Below are 19519 nucleotides of genomic sequence, written 5' to 3' on the forward strand. Positions count from 1 at the left end.
GAATAAGCTAGAACAGGGGTCTTCAAACTATGGTCCTCCAGATGTTCATGGACTACAATTCCCATCAGCCTCTGCCAACAAGGCCAAGTGGCAGGGCTGATGGGAATTGTAGTTCATGAACATCTGGAGGGCCATAGTTTGAAAACCCCTAAGCTAGAATGTACTGGTGGGTGAAAAAAGTCTATGTCCAACCAAAGCAACTTGCATTTTTGTAAGACTCTCTGATGAAATGTACACTGAAATATACAGACCCCCCACCAGTTATTTTCTTTCTCTCCCAGCCACAAACCTTTCCTTTCTGAAAGGGAGAGGTGGGAACATGTCCCAGAGAATATCACAAAGATAGAACTCCTGCTTCCCTGGCCAGAGTTTTATCTTTCTTGTGAGGTATTCTTCCTCAGAGTGACTGTCTGCTGAAGTTGATGGGCCATTGAATCACGAGGCCTAGAAAACTGTAATTCGTATAATCTCCTGCTCAGAATTTGCCTCACTAGACTTTAAACCTATTCCAATATCAGCTATGCAGCTATGCGAGGGTCATTGCCAAATAGTACCCTCGAAGTAGTGCAAACAAATCAGTAATCTGAGAATGTGGGATACTTGATTTGGGAGAAAATAGATGCTGCAAACAGAGTAAATGCAAGTTTTGAGCAGTTGCAAATTTCACAACTTTAAACGTCTTTAAAAGTACTGTTTCCCTCAGTGTCATGTAGCGTGATGTATTTATTATCAGTTTACTAAAGCTGACATTGTATACAGTGTAATGCGCAAAGGGTGTAACTCTCTTGTTCAGGGCCCATTCGTACATTAGGCACACCTAGGGGATTGCCTGGAGCCCCAGAGGCAGAGGGTCCCCAAAACCAGCCCTGTTGCTACCCCACAAAATCTGTTGGGATCTACTGCACTAAGCAATAGCACCCCAGGTCCTAGTGGGTGGGACTAGGGGACTCTTATCCAGGGCTATTCCCCACCCCCTAATTCTTCCCTGTTGAGGCATGTGGTATTATAGCAAGCCCCAGCCCCAATGCAGGCAGAGGAAAGTAGATAATGGTTTCCCCACAATAGTAGAAGAAGAAGAGTTTGGATTTATATCCCCCCTTTCTCTCCTGCAGGAGACTCAAAGGGGCTTACAATCTCCTTGCCCTTCCCCCCCTTCCCCCCCTTCACAACAAACACCCTGTGAGGTAGCTGGGGCTGAGAGAGCTCAGAAGAGCTGTGACTAGCCCAAGGTGACCCAGCTGGTGTGTGTGGGAGTGTACAGGCTAATCTGAATTCCCCAGATAAGCCTCCACAGCTCAGGTGGCAGAGCTGGGAATCAAACCCGGTTCCTCCAGATTAGATACATGAGCTCTTAACCTTCCTACGCCACTGCAGGAAAACATCGAAGTCATTCATCTAGTGCACCAAAAATTGTCAGCCCAGCCCAGCCCAGCTCTTCTTTAATCAAAATTAGTGTCCAGCATCTGATCACTTTAGCATTTCCTAGACATGAGCCAAGGACCCCAACCTTTTCCAGCCTATGGGCACTGCTGGAATTTTGACACTGTGTGGCAAGTGCAGTCACAAAATGGCTGCTCCAGGAAGTCAAACTAGCCACAAAAATGGTTGCTCCAGTTTACCTTCAGTCACTCAGTGAAGACCTTTGTGCTGCAAAGTGGCAGCAAAGGTTTTAAAAACCTTCATGGCCAATCAAAAGGCTTGCTGGTAAAAACCCCACCTGGCCTCACCCACTTTTTAGAAACGTTTAGTAGTCACCAGAAAAAGTGTTGGCAGGTGCCATGATGCCCATAGGCAAGCCATTGGGGATCCTTTTTATAGAGTTTGGGTATTCAAAAATGGGTTTGATTTCCCGTTCCCATTAAGTTCAGTGGTTTGAAGTATAAGAGGGGGCAGAGCTTGCTTCTCTCTTTTTCCAAACTGCTTCCCAAGTAGGAATCTGCTGCTTAGTGTATGGAGAAGGGGACGGAGGGACAAATTGTCTGTCTTTTCCTCCTACTGGGAGCTACCAGTAGAAATTAGGCAAATTAATTTCCTGTGTCTAAGGAACATGAACCTGATCCCAGTTGTATCTGCACCTGATCTGCCTCTTGACTAGTTGCACATATGTCTGTACACTGATATTGCTTGGAAAGACCACTTCCTAGCTCAGCAGTGTCTGAATACGTACTTTTCACCGTACACTTGCATGTCTCTGTTTACGTCATCTTCTCCTTTTTGTTTCCCTTTTGATCTGAGATGCTTTGCATAATTTCTCTGTTGTATCTTTGAAAATGATCAGTACCTTTCAGAATACAGTGGTCAGGGTGTTTTCCGGGGTTGGATACATGGATCATATTACCCCCTCTGCTAAAAGATGTGCAATGGCTGATTTCTGGTCACAGTTCAGTTTTTACATTTTAATTCCTGAAATGGCTTGAAGGACATATTTGAAGGACCATCTTCTCTCCACCTGTCCAGCATGCCTGTTAAGCTCCTCTTCCAAAGTCCTGCTCACTGTGTTCTCCGCCTCTGAAGGTGAGGCAGGGGGCAACCAGAGATGGTGATTTTTCAGTGGTAATACCTCGCCTTTGGAATACCTTCTGGTATTACTATTTAGTGCCTGTCTTACTGTCTGTCAGGTATGGGATAAAATATTTCTTTCCTCCATAACTTTTAACTAAGAAGTTCCATTTTAAAATTGCTCACGGTTTGCTTCTAGCCTGAGGGTTATTTTATGGCTAATGTTATATTGTTGTTGTATTATGGTTTTATTGTAATTTTTTATGCTGTGTGACACTTCAGCAGGTCTGTGGTGATAGTGGGTGGCATATATATATATATATATATATACATATTTTCTAAATAAGGGAGGGGTATACATCTGAAATAAAGTAAAGTGAAAGGATATCAAGATAGGCAGAAGAATGTCTAAGAATAAAGTAAATATGAAATACATCTGGAACAAAGAATAGTAATATTTATCCATCTTGTATCATTTTCAGATTTTGTCAGATATGAACAAAATTGTATTAAAGATCCCATGTGCATCAATAGATGTTACAGAATTTTGTGTTATGGCTATTTTTCCCACTGCAAAATCAAAATCTGAATAAAAGTTTCCTGTTAGGGAAGCAAATATTATTTGTCAAATCATTTTCTTTGCTTTTTTTCCAGGTAGTTAAGGTATATAGTGAGGATGAAACTTGTAGAACTTTGGAAGTACCAAGTGATATAACAGCAAGAGATTTGTGCCAGTTGCTCATACTGAAGAATCATTATGTTGATGATCACAGCTGGACTTTATTTGAAAACCTCGCTTGCTTAGGCTTAGGTAAGTGTTCCTTCTGAAATTATTAAATGGCAGGAATGCCTGGGTTGTTGTGAATGCTGCAGTTCTACACACATGCAGCTTTGAGAGGGAGCTCCACTGAATTTGATGGAATTGACTTCTGTGTCAAAATAAGATCCTTGTTCCATAAAGATCCACATTGCTTACTCAGAGTGGCATTGGCTCTCTAGGATCTCAGGTGGACATCTTTCACACTACCTACTTCTGATCCTTTAAACTAGAGGTGGCAGGGACTTAGCTTGGGTTCTAGATGCTCTACCATGAAGCCATGCTTGGGTTTGTACTCTACTCGGGTAACTGCATCTATATAAGCATTGTCTATGGTTCCCACATGGTGGAAATGCCTTCCTGTCTGCCAAGGTTGACTAGTTTCCCGCAATCCTTTTTTTCCGCAGAATGCGTACAATGGAATTGTTCAGGAAATTCTTCTGCAAAGTGTACCTTGTGAAAAAGTTATTGCATTATGCGTTGTATACATTGTAGTGCTTTGTTGTACAGTGGAACCTCAGTTTTTGTTGGTAATCCATCCGAAAAGAATCGATGAAAACCAAAACCGATGAAAACCGACGCAAACTTTTCCATAGGAATCAATGTAAATCCAATTAATCCATTCTAGGCACTCCAAAAAACATACCAAAAACACATTCTTTGGTGCATAAACATAGTGTTTAATGCTGAAAACAGTAACAAACAATAACACTAGGACCAGCTTCCGAACCAGTGGACCAATGTTGCACCAGAAAGCTGTCCAAAGAGGTCTGATTCTGACGCCTCTTTAAGATTTGTCTGAAATGGGGCAAGACATTGTCATTAAACAAGTTGCAGACACGGCCTGCAACAGCTTTGTCCGGGTGATTTTTCTCCTCAAACCCCTTACTGCAAATCAATGAAAACTGAAACCGATGAAAACCGAAGGCAATGAAAACCGAAGTTCCACTGTATTGCTTTTAAATTTTGTATTCTGCCTTGAGAATAGCAGACTGTAAAGGGAGCCAAGTTGGGTGGGGAGAGAATGCAACCATCTATATGGGATCATTTAAACCAGGAGTCCCCAACATGGTGCCCGTGGTCACCATGGTCTCATTGACACCTTTTCTGGTGCCCATCAAGTGTGTGTAGGAAGTGGGTGGGCCAGGAAGGCTTTTGCCCTGCAAGGTTTCTGTTTGACTACTGGAGATTTGATTGGCTGGCAGAAGTTTTTAAATATTGCTTTGGTAGCAGCTGCCACCCCAACCCAAGGATCTGCGCTGTGTAACTGAAGCTATGCTATGGCAATCATTTTGTGGCTGGCTCTGCCTCTTGCGGCAGCCATTTTGTGGCTGCCATCTTGTTGCTGTGCCAACCATAGCTTGCTAGAATTCCAAATGTGCCTGCAGGCTCAAAAAGATTGGGGATCCCTGACTTAAACCCAGGGTCTTAGTATGGGGTTAGCATTATAATATTGAGTCATCATTGGATTGTAGACCACAGGTTGTTTAAAGGTGAGTCCTGTGGTAGCAGCGTTCGAACCCTAGCAATAGTTTCTGATCTTGCAGGTGGCTTTTTATTAACTACATTGTTTTATAAGTCATGGGAGCCTAAAGAGACATTCTGTTATCTCATTGTGAATCAGTTCTATAGATTACATAATTAAGAAGCTTGGAGAAAGCATGCTTGCTTGTACCTCTCTCATGTGCTCTTTATCATGTGTTGCCATTCTCTCTGCATCTTGCCTTCCTAGTAGACCTTCTGATTCCACAAACTAGCTTAGTGCTGTTTTTCATGCTACAGAGAAGGGTATGTGTTAAGAGGCTGAGTGCTGATATGTTTACTCTGAACAGAAATCAGCACAAAACAGATATGATCTGAAAGATCCATGGTTAGGATCTTTCATGCTTTTAATTTTTTTTAAAATGCCTGTTTTTGGCTCCAGGGGCTGTTTTGGATTGAGGAAGGGTTGGTAGACAAGATGATGCTTAACTCTTTTCTCCCACATCAGTTCCACACTTTAAAATGCTCCTGGGAAGCTGCAATTAGGTGGACATTCGAAAAAGAGAAGTTCACTCTCTTGTACCTGTCTCATCCCTCATGCAGAACTAATTGCAACTTTGGAGGGGTGTTTTAAAGTGTGGAAGAGGTGAAAGGGTTGAGTATTCTCTCTCCCTTAGTAGTTCTCCCTGTCTGTGACTGCTAATTAGCTCTGTGAAAGATGCTGATCTCAGATCTGTCCTGTTGTGTTGGCCTTGGCCCTTAAATTCACTTCCCTACTCTGTTGCCACATGCATATTGTCCATCCTTGATATAAAGTTTGCTTGGACCCAGAATTGCTTTTTACAATCATTACAGCAAATGGGAAGCATTAGGCTGGAATAAAAAATGATTTCACTGTACTGTGTAGATGCTTCAATTCATCATTATTGCTGATCATTTTGAAATGGAAATCCAGGCTAGGGAGTTATGGGGTGAGGCCACTTGTCTTGTTAGAACTTATAACAGGCTGAAGCTATCTTAAGTCTTGAACTGGTGCAAACTGCTTGTTTTCTGGATCCCAGACAATTGCAAGCTGGCATTTTGCAGTGAGGAACAGAACCATTCCTATGTAGCATCTTGTTTTCTATAGAAGTCTTTTTCTATATAAGTCTTTTATGTAAGTCTTCTGTTTTTTTGTATAAGTCTTTTCTATATAAATTCGTTTTATATATTAGTCTTTCAAGCTGTGGACCCCCCCCCCCCCCCGTTAGTGAACAGGGCTTTTTATTATTGTGCAGCTTCAGAGTTAAAAAATGCAGAACATGTGTGCAGTTCAAAGTGTCAAAAGTATTAATATTTGTTGATGCAGATTACATCTAATAGTTCAAAAGATGAAAAAGAAGTCAGGCCTTCACTAGGAACTAGACTAGAGTCCCCAATCTGGTGCCCATTGGTGTCATGATACCTGCTGATTCCATTCATGGTGCCCATCAAGTGTTTTTTTTAAAAGTGAGTGAAGCCAGAATGGCTTTTGCTGATTGGCCATTGGAGTTTTGATTGGCCATGCAAAATTTTAAAAGGTTGCTTCGGCAACAGCTGCTACCACAGCACAAAGATGTTCACTGTGTGACAGAAGGTAAACGGTGGCAGCCATTTTATGGCTGGGTGTGCCTCCTGAGACAGTTCTCCTGGGGCAGCCATTTTGTGTTTATACCCACCATGCTGTGTCAGAATTTCAAAAGTGCCCAGAGGCACAAAAAAAGTTGGGGACCTTGGTCTAATATATCCATTTTTGCTTTCCCTGCCAAAAATGTTTCCCACAGACTCAGTTGCTCTCTTCAGAGTGTTCACTGATGTTTCAAAGAGAAAAGACGTCATTTTAGAACATAAGGACCCCTTCATTGACATGTCGTGCAAAACTGTTATAATAAGTGTAGTGATACCAGAAAACATTCAACATAACTTTTCTTAACAGAAGCTTTTCCGCATTCTCTCTTTCCTTGTCTCAAAGTTCCTGTGTATTCAGTGTTTTTTAGAAGTTTCACACATGTTTTATTTTCTCTAGTGGTCAGTTCAAAATAGCAAAAGATTACATCTAGTTTATTTCTGTTCTGCTTCCTACAGCAGCTTTTTACTTGCCATTAAAATGGGTGTGATGTCAAGGCAACCACTAGAGGGAGCAAACTTTAAAAAACCTTAAAAACAACTTTAAAAAACACTTGAGGAAACAGGAATTTTGAAAAAGAGAATGTGGAAAAGCCCAGGGACTTCATTGGGGCAATGATACTTAAACATTTTTGACTCTCAAATAGAACCATAGAGTTGGAAATTTGACCGTTACACGGGGCGAAGCTGGTACAAAGCTCCATCGCCAGATCTTCTTTGAAGTGGTTGTCGCGGACGCAACTTCTAGGCCTCTAACATGCAGTGCTCGAACTTAGGTCAATAACGCAAGTGCGGAATCGACCTGTGATCTATAAAAAAAAAGCTTTTTGTGGTACACTTTCACATTCTTGATGTATTGCCCTAATGCAGTCTCATTCAAGACTTTAGTAAGGATGGTGCTAGGGCTTGAACATAATCCTGTCTGCTTTTTGCCTTTTACAATAGGCAGTGAAGCTGTGTTGTACACCTTATGCAAAGTTTTAGAGAGATTTTTAGAAGTTTTAGACATATTTTTAAGTCTATCCAACTCTTTCCCCCTTTCCATTTATACAGCGTTTCACTCACTTTGACTCTAGTTTCCGTCTCAGCACAGCCAGCCAAAATATTGCTGCAAGGGCAGTGGTGAATGTACATCAGATATAGAAGGGTTATTCTGCTGTGAATTTCTGTGTCGGTCGGGGATGTCTGTCTTCTAAATTACATTTTGTTCTACTGAAGATGACTTGTCAACATCCTCTTACGGGGTCGTAAATTGTCTTAGTGAGATTTGATTTTAAAGTTCCCTAACACAGCCGCCGAGTTACAGGTGCTGAACTACTAAAAGTTTAGACCCACAAAACTATGCTAGCAGCATTCTAGCTGTAAGGTTCTGAAGCAGCACTGAATTAAGTAATCGTGAAATCTGGAGCAACATTGGTAATGCCAGTTGAGGCAGAAGGGAAACTGCCACTTCTTGTTAATATAATAATTTGTACACAATGTTAAGATTTAGGTGTGAAATAAACTTCAGATCCAGTGGTGGGATCCAAAAATTTTAATAACAGGTTCCGATGGTGGTGGGATTCAAACAGTGGCGCCGCAGCACACACGCACCTCCAGTCCCTATTGGGCAGGGAGGTTGCTTTAGTAACCCCTTCTTGGCACTCAGAAAAAGTTAGTAACCACTTCTAGAGAAATGGTGAGAACTGGTTGGATCCCACCTCTGCTCAGATCTTACATTAGCTAATAGAGCTTTTATTTCTTAATCATTCTTTCAAAACCTTGCCAGGGAATTAAGAGAAACGAGTCTCCAAATGGTCACCCTAAGACAGTGATGGCGAACCTATGGCACGGGTGCCAGAGGTGGCACTCAGAGCCCTCTCTGTGGGCACATGCAAACAGAGTCCCCCCCACACACATCTAGGCTGGCCTGGGCTCGATTATGAGCATTAAACCTAAGACCTAGTTTTGGGGAAGCAGTGTAGGCCCTGTTAAGCGCTGTTAAACCCCACTGATTTTCATGCAAAGAACTAAAGCGCAATCCTTTACCTGGAAGTAAGCTCAGTTGCTGGCAATGGGGCTTGCTTCTGAGTAAACCCTCCTAGGGTCATGATTCGCCTGTTGGAAGAGTTGTACGGTTGCTTCAAAGCAAAGCTACCAACTACCACCAAGCTTACTCCTGAGTAACGCACACCTCAGAGCCAACCGTTTTTCTAAACTGAAACCTCGGTATTCAGGTTAAATTGCCATGTTGGCATTTTGCGATAAATAAGTGGGTTTTGGGTTGCAATTTGGGCACTCGGTCTCGAAAAGGTTCGCCATCACTGCCCTAAGACAAAAGAAAAACCCTGGGTATCCTTTCAGATCTGGGGTGGAGGTTCATTTCTGGTTGTTTTCATATATAATATGAAGTTGATCAAGGCATTCTGGGAAACTAACCACCAGATGAACCCTATTAAAAAAATAACTTGGGAATATTTTGTAGGACACATAAATGCACACATCAATCCTTTTCTTGTTTTAGTTAGTCTTTTTATTGACAGCTTGTGATTCTTGAAACAGCATCATGTGAAATTAATATTGAGACACGGTAGAGCAAATCAAAACAATGAGAGCTGCATCCAAAGATCCTGATGAAGATATGCTTTTATTTGCTAGACTTTTCCACTTGTGGTGTGCACCACATACCCTCTTTTTTGTATCCTATTTTTTTCTTTCTTTCATTGATTTAGCTGTCTAAAATAGTTTCACTGGAAAATATATTTCCAGCTGTAACTTATATCCTGTTGTATGAAATTCTCAGAACTGAACGCTCTTGTCCAAAGAATCGTGACTGCCAGACTTTAGAGAGATGGGATAAATATGGCTAGTTTTATAGGCGGTTAATGTCAGAACACGTATCTGAAACAGAAAATCTGTTCTATCAGTACATCCTGTGTGCTGTCTCCTCCCTTGGATCATTCATGTTGGAAACCCATGCTTTACTTTCCATTTTTAAATACTTCCTGTTTAAGTTAGAATCCTTTACAAATGTCTTCCCAAATTTCTTGATTGAAAATGCAGTTTTCTAAAGATGTATACACTTCTATTGCATACAGGACTGGGACCCTTTATTCCAACTCTTTGAAGTTTCCTAGGGAGAATTTCTTTGGGGAATACTGCATTTTTTTGAGAATTTAATCTCCATTGGTTGGGTAGCAAAGAAGATTTTTCTAAAATTGTCTTTTCATAGAAATGAATCAAACTGAAATCAAATGAGATTCATTTTATTTGTTTTGAGTCCCATTTGTCTTGATTTCAAAATGAATGGAGGCACAAAGGGCTTTGGTAATGATCTTAGCAGGTAGAAGGTGATCCTTCATGTAGCTTCATGTATCTTGAGGATGTTGAGGGAGGTAGTTGTAAATTTCCTACATTGTGCAGAGATTTGGACTAGACGACCTTAGAGGTCCCTTCTAGCTCTGTTTCTATGATTCTACATACCTTTGGTTGTTGTGGGTTTTCCGGGCTGTGTGGCCGTCGTCTGGTAGATCTGGTTCCTAAAGTTTCGCCTGCATCTGTGGCTGGCATTTCTCTGTGATACACCTCTGAAGATGCCAGCCACAGATGCAGGCAAAACTTTAGGAACAAGATCTACCAGACCACGGCCACACAGCCCGGAAAACCCACCATAACCAGTTGAATCGAGCCATGAAAGCCTTCGACACTACATACCTTTGTTCCAGACCGGGTAGAGATGTTGCAGGTAACAATCAGCATTCTGAATTAAAAGGCTCATACAAAGCATTATCAAACCCATCTAATAGTAAGAAACCCTAACCTGGATAGCTCAGGCTAACCTGACCTCATCAGATCTCAGAAGCTGAGCAGGGTCAGTCCTGATTAGTACTTTGATGGAAGACCACTAGGGAAGTCCAAGCTTGCTCTGAAGACGCAGGCAATGGCAAACTACCTCTGCCTTCTGCCTTGATAATCCTACAGGGTTGCCATCAGTTAGCTGCAATGTGATAGCAGTCTCCTGTGCCAGGAGTAAGAAATTCACCTCAAATATATATATATAAGTTGAAGGCAGCATTGAAAACAAAATCAAACCCAGCCTGGATTCCATGGTTGTAGAATATATTTCCTGTTCTGAAGATGAATAAGATACCAGTGGTCCACACCAGAAATGATCTTAAATAAGTGTTAAATGGTTGAACTTCATTTCGCTGGTTTGTGGTTGAACTTCATTTCGCTGGTTCCGTTAGTGCTTTCATTTCAGTCAGTGCTTTCATTCTCTGGTCAAGGAAATGGAATATTGTCATGGTGGAAATTTAACAAGCTCTTTCCATTTACTAGTTCTGGGATTAGGCTGTGCTAGTTCAGTGGTTGCCAACTCTTTGATGAATACCCACCAACTGCTGTAATGACTTGTGCATGAAAGGTCTGAACCTATGAATCATAGTAAATTGAATACCCTGCTTTTATTTACAATAATAATCACATGTCAACTTTTATAATGAATGTTTGTGTGAAGTGTTTACACACCATGCTAATTATTAGAACATCACTCTCTTTTCTGGGCAGGGACTTTGTAATATGGTGCCAGCTGCTTTTAATGTACTAATTTGAGCAGCTGCAAAGTGGTCAGCATTAGTCTTCTGAAATAAAATGTTTCACATTTTGGGGGGGTTGTTCTAAACAGTTCTGAGTATTTCAATTCAAGAAGGATATTGACAAGCTGGAACGGGTCCAGAGGAGGGCAACCAAAATGGTAAAAAGTCTGAAGCCCTTCGAAGAGAGGCTTCGGGAGCTGGGGATGTTTAGTCTGTAGAAGTGAAGGTTAGGGGGGGAGGACATGATTTCTATGTTTAAATATTTGAAGGGATGCCCAGTCAAAGAGGGAGCAAGCTTGTTTTCTGTTACGTCAGAGACTAGGACACAGAGTAATGGATTCAAGGTGCAGGAAAAGAGATTCCACATAAACATTAGGAAGAACTTCCTGACCGTCAGGGCTGTTGGACAGTGGAATTCACTGCCTTGGAAAGCAGTGGAGTGTCCTTCTTTGGAGGCTTTTAAACGGAGTCTGGAGATGAAACATATGTTGAGAGTGCTTTCTGCTCATGTTGTGTGTTCCTGCATTGCAGGGGACTTGATGGCCCCTGGGGTCTCTTCCAACTCTATGATTCTATGATTCAAAACCTATGTACCAACCTTTATCTTTATCTTTATTAACCTTTAATAGGCATAACCTGTTGGAATGTACCAACCTGTTGGAAATGTGGTGAAGGGATCAGCTCCTATACTCATTCTTGGTGGACCTGTAAAAAAATGAAAAAATTTTGGAAAAAAATCCATAAACATATACAAAAAATAATTGGACAAAAATACAAACTAAATTTGGAGACCTATTTGTTAAGCCCGGTACTTTCAGAACTACAGCTTTCCCCTAATTTATTGAGATTATTCTTTTACTTGACAGCTGCAGCCAGAATGTTGGTAGCTGCCAGATGGAAAACACCAGAGATACCAACCCTAGAGGAATGGGAACATAAAGTACAGGAGATGAAATCAATAGACACAATCGCACAACGCTTAAAGAAAATGGAGTACTTTCAATCAACGAATGAGAGACATATATATATTTGGTCTAACTGGGACATTTATATAATGAACAAATATGAAATGTAATGGAATCCATTGCACGCGCTCCAATGCACAGTGCCAAAAGTGAGTTGCCTGGAAATGCCAACAGTGGCGTCTCAAGAAAGGCACCCATAATCTAGTGCTTGTGATGTTTGCGCATAGAACAGATAGGTGCCCTAGAAGAGACATTTTAGTCCCACGGTAGCGTTCCTCGCAACAGTATTCATAAAGCACTGCTTCTGACTAAAGGGAGCGTTTTTGCAAAGGGTTTTCAAGGAGAAGCTGAACAAGGCCGCAAATTCCCAGGAGGCATTGCTAATCTGGAAGATATTGACATGGCCTCCCCTGAAGCAACGCCCATTGTTTGGATGTTTGCCCAGCAGTAGTAATTGTACATAAATGATTGAGTGGAACTGGAACAGGATCCAAGCCTGTGTCTCTAAGAACAGTGTCTTAAAGAGACAGCCTCAGTCCCAAACAGAGCAGAGAGTCCTCGTTGGACCTTTTTAGTCTCCCAAGCCCTCTCCACCTTTACTCATCTCCACCCGTAACTTAGTATTTAAGGTGCAATTGCATATCTTGGGGGACAGGGGGGCATTTGATCCAGGTGTCACTTGCCTAGGTCATGGGGGGTGTTCATTTGGCCACTGCCCCCTGCTGCAGCTTGCCTGCCCCGTTCACAGTTATTTCTAATTTGGGCTCCATCTGGAGGTTGGCAACCCTAAGTTAATGTAATTTATCTATATGTAGATTGCCCCGGGAGTGGAAGGAATGTTCCAGAATCACTATTGCCTCCATGGATGCTTGCGGCAGTTGGGAAGGGCGTAGGCCACAAAATCAGTTCTTGCCCTGGGCTCTGTAGATATGCCACTGTTAAGGTGTCCTACTTAGATAGTGGTACACCACAGATGTGTAACAGAGGCCCTCAAAACAACCTCTAGGTTAGTTTCCTTGTATTTCTTCTCCTGAAATCCAGGAGTTTATTAGTACTTATGATATTATTCTGCTCCAGGAAACTTGGTGTAAAGATCATATTCAACTTTCAGGTTGTAATCTCTTTTGTCAGCCCTGCTATCCCCAGTTCTAGGAGCGATAGGCCAAAAGGAGGTTTTGCTTGCTTGATTTCTTCTCTATTAGATGCCACAGGGCAAAGTGGCTTCTAGTTTTGGATTACATTTTGTCGGTTAAAATTGATCTGGTTTTATTTACTGTTTACATCTCCCCAGGCTTGATTACTAGTGAATGTTCCTTTCAGTGGAAGGATGTTGAGAATGAGTTATCCCTAATTTTGCAAGATTTCCTTAAGGCTCTCAGTATATCATTAAGAACAAACCCTGGATTTGAACTCTCATAGCTCGGAAGAACTGCCTACACATCTTGAGACGGTGTAATGCTACAGATAGTTGAAGGGATTGCCTGCTCGTTTGTGTCTGACGGTCTTTTATTTTGCCTAGCTTCCTTCATCCCATCAAGTCATGTCTCCACTATTTTAATGTGGCCACTTGTCCATGCCTTCTAGCCAACTCTCTTCCACCCTCAGTATCATCTTTTCTGTGCTGCTTTATCTGTTGAATTAGTAGTGCTGGCCAATCCTGCCCAGATGTCCTTCGGATGCTTTAACAGCATTGGACAGAAAGAGGCCCATCTGTAATGCCAAGGAGTCCTCCTTCAACTTTAAAAATCTACATAATAGAGAGGAATGACATGTATGGCTTTCCTTGTCTCTGCTGTTTCATGCTCAGTGAATCTGCATCTGTTACATTTCTACCTGTCAAGCAGGTGTCAAACACAACAGCCCTTCAAGTACCAAAAAAGTGACTACTTTTTATGGAAATTTCTGGGTTCCTGTCATTTGCTTTTGCTGTAGTCCTTGTTTGTGTCCTGTGTTAGGGTCCAGTACTTGTCTGCGTGCATGGTGGATGGAAGCACATAGGAGAGCAAGAGGAAGATGGTGATAGTTGCATACAATTGGCAGCAGCTACAACAGCTAGTACCAGTTATCAGGTACTTGTTTATGGGTGTAACACTTCCTAGTTTTTACCTGTTAGATACACCTGGGGAACTATGATGGTTGAGGTAATGAGTGCAATAGTAGTATCAGATAGAAGATTGTACTGGATCTCTGGCTAATGTTCCTCATGCTTTGACTCTGGTCCTGCAAAGAAAAATTAATCCAGAGGTGGTAGTTCTTCCCACTAGCTTTCTTAATATATGATGTAAATTTACCTGACTCTTTCAGGTGTCGTCCCACACACAATGTTTTTCATATGAACTGCACATTTACCTCAGGTCCTTTTTGTAGGAGATGCTGACCTGTTCTTGGAGGCATGAGTTCCCCATCACAGGTGATTTCCTTGCACCCATTTTGTGTCTGTACATGTGCATTGTACATTGCCCTTGTTCTTCCAGTTGTAGCTACAAAGTTGAACTCTCTGGTGGATTATCATCTGCTCTTCTTACCTCATTGTTGTGTTTGCCTTTTTGTGAAAAATGCTCTGTTTTGCAGAGTACTCATTTTGTCACTTTGTGCATTTATGGTTCTACGGATAAGAGAGCCTCATACCATGTCCCTTGATGTGTGAACTTCGTCACTCTTCTGTGGGTTAGGCCTCAACTCCATGTTATGAACTCTTGTGCTCATTTAACTGTATTTTCCCTTAACTATTTTAGCTTCCAGAATTGCTTTATGAAGGAGGAGACCAATCAGGGGAGAGAAAAAAAAATGTTAGCCTTTCCTCTCCTCCTGTTTTCTCACTGGGAAAAGCCACTCTTGAGCTGCTCTTCACTGGAGAAAAAAGTATGTTTTTCACAACAGGGAAAAAGCAGCACAGGGTAGCTTCTCCTAGCATGAAAATACAGTGGAAGGAAATGGTTAAATCATCTTTCCTCCCCAGAAGTGTAGCTCCAAGGGGGCGGGGGAGAGTGCACAATGCACCAGGCACTCTCCCCTGTGGTGGGGGCAGGACAGGATCGTTCCGGGGCAAGACGGGGGGCGGAGGACGCACCAGTGTATCGGGCGCTTTCCCCCTCGCTCTGTCCCTGTTCCTCCTCCCCCCCCCCCCAAAAAAAATTCAGTTCTTCTTGATGAAGGAATCCTGGCAGCTAAATTGGGGGGTGGGGTGGGGTCATTTAAAGTAAACATAGGAAGAAATTGTAATGTGTAGCTGAGTCCGTAAGGTCAGGTCACAGGCAGTCCTGACTGGTTAGTGAGTTAGTGTTCTAGCTTGGTGTAGTGGTTAAGAGCAGCAGACTTTAATCTGAAGAACCAGGATTGATTCTCCACTCCTCCACATGAAGCCTGCTGGATGATTTTGGGCCAGTCAACAGGTCTCTCAGAAATCTCTCAGCCCCACCTACCTCCCCGTTTGTGGGGTGGGGAAGGCTGTAAGACTCTTTGAGACTCCTTCTGGTTGAGAAAAGCAGGGTATAAATCCAAACACTTCTTCTTCACTTTGGTGCAGCTAGGAAATGGAGGGCTAGCATTGAGGGTTTGTTGCCTCAAACAAGAGCACAGATATGTATAGTTTTACACTAGTGCAGGTAACAGGAGGCACCCTGTTCCTCCCCTGACAAGCCCCAGTACTTCCTGTTCCCCACCCTGCTTTTGCACCTGTAGATTTCCACCAGCATGGGGGTGCCACTAGTAAACCCTGTTCCTGGCCCAGTCGGTTGCTATGCAATGAAACTATGTTCCTCCAGCAGAAGGAAGTTGGTGGTCATGATCCTGTAACTATCCATCAAACTTTGTATTGCTTCCTTGGTTGCTCTTCATTGTAAGGTTGGGGCTGCGTGAGGGATCTACTGGGGAAATAGCAGCCACTCAATCGTCCAATCAGCTAATCAGAAAATGATCACAGTAGATATTTGCTTTTACCAATCAGAGTTCTTTCCACTGCAGCTGCTAAGGGTGCAGATGAATTGTGAAGTTTGAATGGAGAGGCTTCACAATGTGGTATGCTGGCCAGAACTTTGTTGACTCCCCCCAACTTCAAACTGAAGGGGCTACATTTGCCCCGGTTCCAAAGTACTGAAGGTTTTGAAATTTTGTTTCCTTGCGTAAGTTTGGTGACAGCTTTTCAGTGGGTTGGTGTGCATTTGAATCCTTCTTGAAGCAAATATGTGCAGGACTTTGACATGCCCACTGGGTGCCACTGTTGTTTCTCATATACGGGCACTGCTTGTCAATAAAAAAACACTCAAGTGCAGAATTTCAGGAGAGTCATTGTTCTTTTAGCTCAGTGTTTGAATAACTGTAGCATTTTAAATTTCTGTTTGTTTGTTTGAGGGCTGCCTGTCTAAAGCCAGAACCTGATACTGTCTGTGGTACTGGGCCAGGTGTTTGGCTGTATCTTTTGAGTATTTAACTTCCTTTTTCATCATTTGGGAACAATCTCTGTTATGTGGATGCATGAACATGGCTCCAGAGAACTTCTATTTGCTTTCCTGGGATAAAAATATATCTGCTGATAAGCTCATGTTAATAGGGCAGAGCTCCTTCTGTGTAGTTCTTTATTAGATGTTGTAGCCACAGACCTTAACATCACTAAAATACAGTAGAATACAATGATGTTCAATTATGTATGTTTCCGTTAATGTTAAAGAAGTTTCCAAGTTGTCTTCATGGGCAGTCCCAGGAAGAGGCCATTATCAGCAGTCCAGCCTCAATTCTAATGTGGCGATAGATCAGCAGGGCCCAGGAAAAGGAGCAGACAGAGTGAAGGGTTGAACACTCTTCCTGATGGTGCAGCTGAGTGGTTTAGCTCTGTCTCTGGAAGAGATGAGTTTGCTCAGTTGTTAGTCCTGTCTCTGGCGACTTTGTACCATTTAGTCTGACCCTGGGGAAAGGGCAGGCTGGTGTGGGTGGAATCCTGTGTTTGAGAGAGGATCCAGTCTAGCGGCTGGCCAATAAAAGTATGCTTGTGTTTGAAAGCTTTGTGGAAAAGTTTAACTACTCTTTGAAGTTAGAACCTGATTAATTGTTGTGCCTTCGACCAGGTTTCTACTTTGTCTACCTGGAGAACTGTGGTGCTGGTTTGTTCCTTTACAGCCAATCTGTAAATAAATACAGCTTCTTAGTTATTATACATTAATCCAGCCTCCATGATCTCAGTAATCTCCTTGTGCACAACAAGATTTATCTCGCAGCAGTCAATCCAAATGCCTATACATTTGCTACCTGTGCAACACCCAGAAACTGAGGGGAAGGCTTATATAGTTCAAAATGAACCAAGATCCCAAAAATCTTAGGAGGTTGCATGCATTCCCCAGGAGGAAAAAAACAGCTTGTCACACCCTCTGATTTCAATCAGTTCTGATCTAAAATGGGGAAGCCCTGTTTCTTTATAAAAGTGTGTGGGGGGGGGGGGGCACTTAGAAGCTCATTCAGTCTCCTACATGCTTTCATTCAAACTATTGCAGAGTAATTTCATATATGGGGCTACCAAGAAAGCTTCCAGGTCTTCATGAATTAGATGTAGACTTAGCAGCTTTACAAGTCATAAAAACTGGCTTTACATTGTCAGAACAGACAACATTGCTTTAGTTACAGAAGGGTGTCCTAATGTATTCAACATGTGTTCCTTTAACTAGTCATCTATAATGTAACTTGCTAGGAGTTAATATTTTTTTAGTGAGGAGGGTCATGAAACATTTTTTTTTGGCAAACATACTTTCCCCACCTTCCAAGTTTCCTAAAGGTGACATTTTCATAAATGTCACAGTCCATCCATGTAACCATGCTTAAATGTCAAACCCGTTTGAAATCTTTCTTTAAGTTAAAACATGCAGGCATTTTTTTTAGACATGGCTCCTTTTACAGTGCAATTTGTCAAATCCTTCTTTTGCCATGAAAATTAAAGCTATCTTTTGGAACAACATAAGTCTTCCTTTGACCCTCTTTGAATTCTTATTTGCATGAAATTGTGGGATGTGTTGTGTCGTACAGTGGTGTAGCTACCACGGGAAAGTCACCAAGATCTAATTCTGGACACCTTTTGGAAGTTTTTGACAGGTTTTCTGGGCTTGGGATTAAGCTTGGGTGAGGCTTGTAACTCAGTGCTGGAGTATTTGCTTTGCATACACAGGGTCCCAGTTAAAAGAACTGGCAGTAGATGATGTGAAAAACATCTGCCTGAGACTTTGGAGAGCTACTGCCAGTGAGTGGAGACAACATTGATATTGATCAATAGTCTGTCTCAATGTAAGGCACACAGAGTCTGGTGGGATTCACTTTTGATACCCACTCCAACCCCACAATGGTGGGCTAAAAATAAAAAAAAGTTTTGCTGTTTGATCACAGTGCAGTTCTGCACAAGTCCAAATGCTTAGCAGCCCCAGCCTGTGAACCACTGACTTGAGGCAGTAACATATATAATCTGATTTATGGGTCTGAGCACCAGGGACAACTCATTGTTTGTATATTTTACTCAGATCCATGCCCATTCCCACAACTGGACCAGTGGAAATTAGTGGCCCAGATTCCCCAGGGTTTACAGAGGCTGTTGTCATACTCTGTTTGCCAACTGTGTGCTTTATAGCAATTTTTTCAGCTGTGGACATCAGCGAAAAGCCAGCTGCTTTCAGTCGGTGACCAACTGTTGTTTCATGTCATGGACTGAAGAGGGGGCAGGGTGCAAATCTAGGCTGGAAACCAGTACTTTGTTCTGTTTGTTTCTTGTGGAACGCATTCTGAGTTTTGCTCTGGATCTTCCAGATACCGTGTTTCCCCGAATATAAGACAATGTCTTATATTAATTTTTGCTCCCAAAGATGCGCTATGTCTTATTTTCAGGGGATGTCTTATATTTCTGTATTCTGTTCATCAGGCATGCTTCCAAACAAAAACTTTGCTACGTCTTACTTTTGGGGGATGCCTTATATTTCGCACTTCAGCAAAACCTCTACTACGTCTTATTTTCTGGGGATGTCTTCTATTCGGGGAAACAGCGTAGTTCTGTAAATAAACAGTTCCTGGTTAAACTTAGACTTGTCAGCTTGTTTGTGCTCTTTTTTTACAATACAACTGGAGTTGTACCACTAATTTATAATAAGGAAATAGAGTGGAGATAAATTTGTAAGGCAGGCAAAACAGAGTGTTATGGCTGAGCCCTGGTTCCTTCATAGGGTGCCACGTTAGCCACAGCGATAGGCCACAGCAATTGATGCAGCACCATAGCAACACATTCTTAATGGAATTTTCTTATTGGTTTATTTGTTTGTTTCCCACAGAAAGAATAATAGAAGACCATGAAATGGTGATTGAGGTTCAGTCAAAATGGGGGATTGATGAAGGCAATCAACTTTATTTTAGAAAAAATTATGCTAAATATGAATTCTTCAAAAACCCTGTGGCAAGTAAAAACAGATGTGTGAAAAGCAAATTTGTTTGTTTATTTGATTCAGCTATTGACACATTTCATCACAATCATCCTGGGTGGGCAATGATGCAGTCTGATATCCAGTCAAAGTCAGGTT

The 19519-nt window shown here is 42.0% G+C and overlaps 1 protein-coding gene across 1 annotated transcript in view; it reads left to right on the plus strand.

The window, feature by feature from the left end:
- The window catches only part of GRB14 (growth factor receptor bound protein 14), a 49743-nt gene that overhangs the window by 5306 nt on the left and 24918 nt on the right, over positions 1–19519 (plus strand). The window contains exons 2-3 of the mRNA XM_048485260.1: positions 3154–3310; positions 19274–19395. Coding sequence (XP_048341217.1) covers positions 3154–3310; positions 19274–19395 — 279 coding nt within the window. The remainder of the gene's footprint in view (positions 1–3153; positions 3311–19273; positions 19396–19519) is intronic.

The sequence above is a fragment of the Sphaerodactylus townsendi genome, linkage group LG02 (assembly GCF_021028975.2).
Source record: "Sphaerodactylus townsendi isolate TG3544 linkage group LG02, MPM_Stown_v2.3, whole genome shotgun sequence".
Taxonomy (NCBI): Eukaryota; Metazoa; Chordata; class Lepidosauria; order Squamata; family Sphaerodactylidae; genus Sphaerodactylus; species Sphaerodactylus townsendi.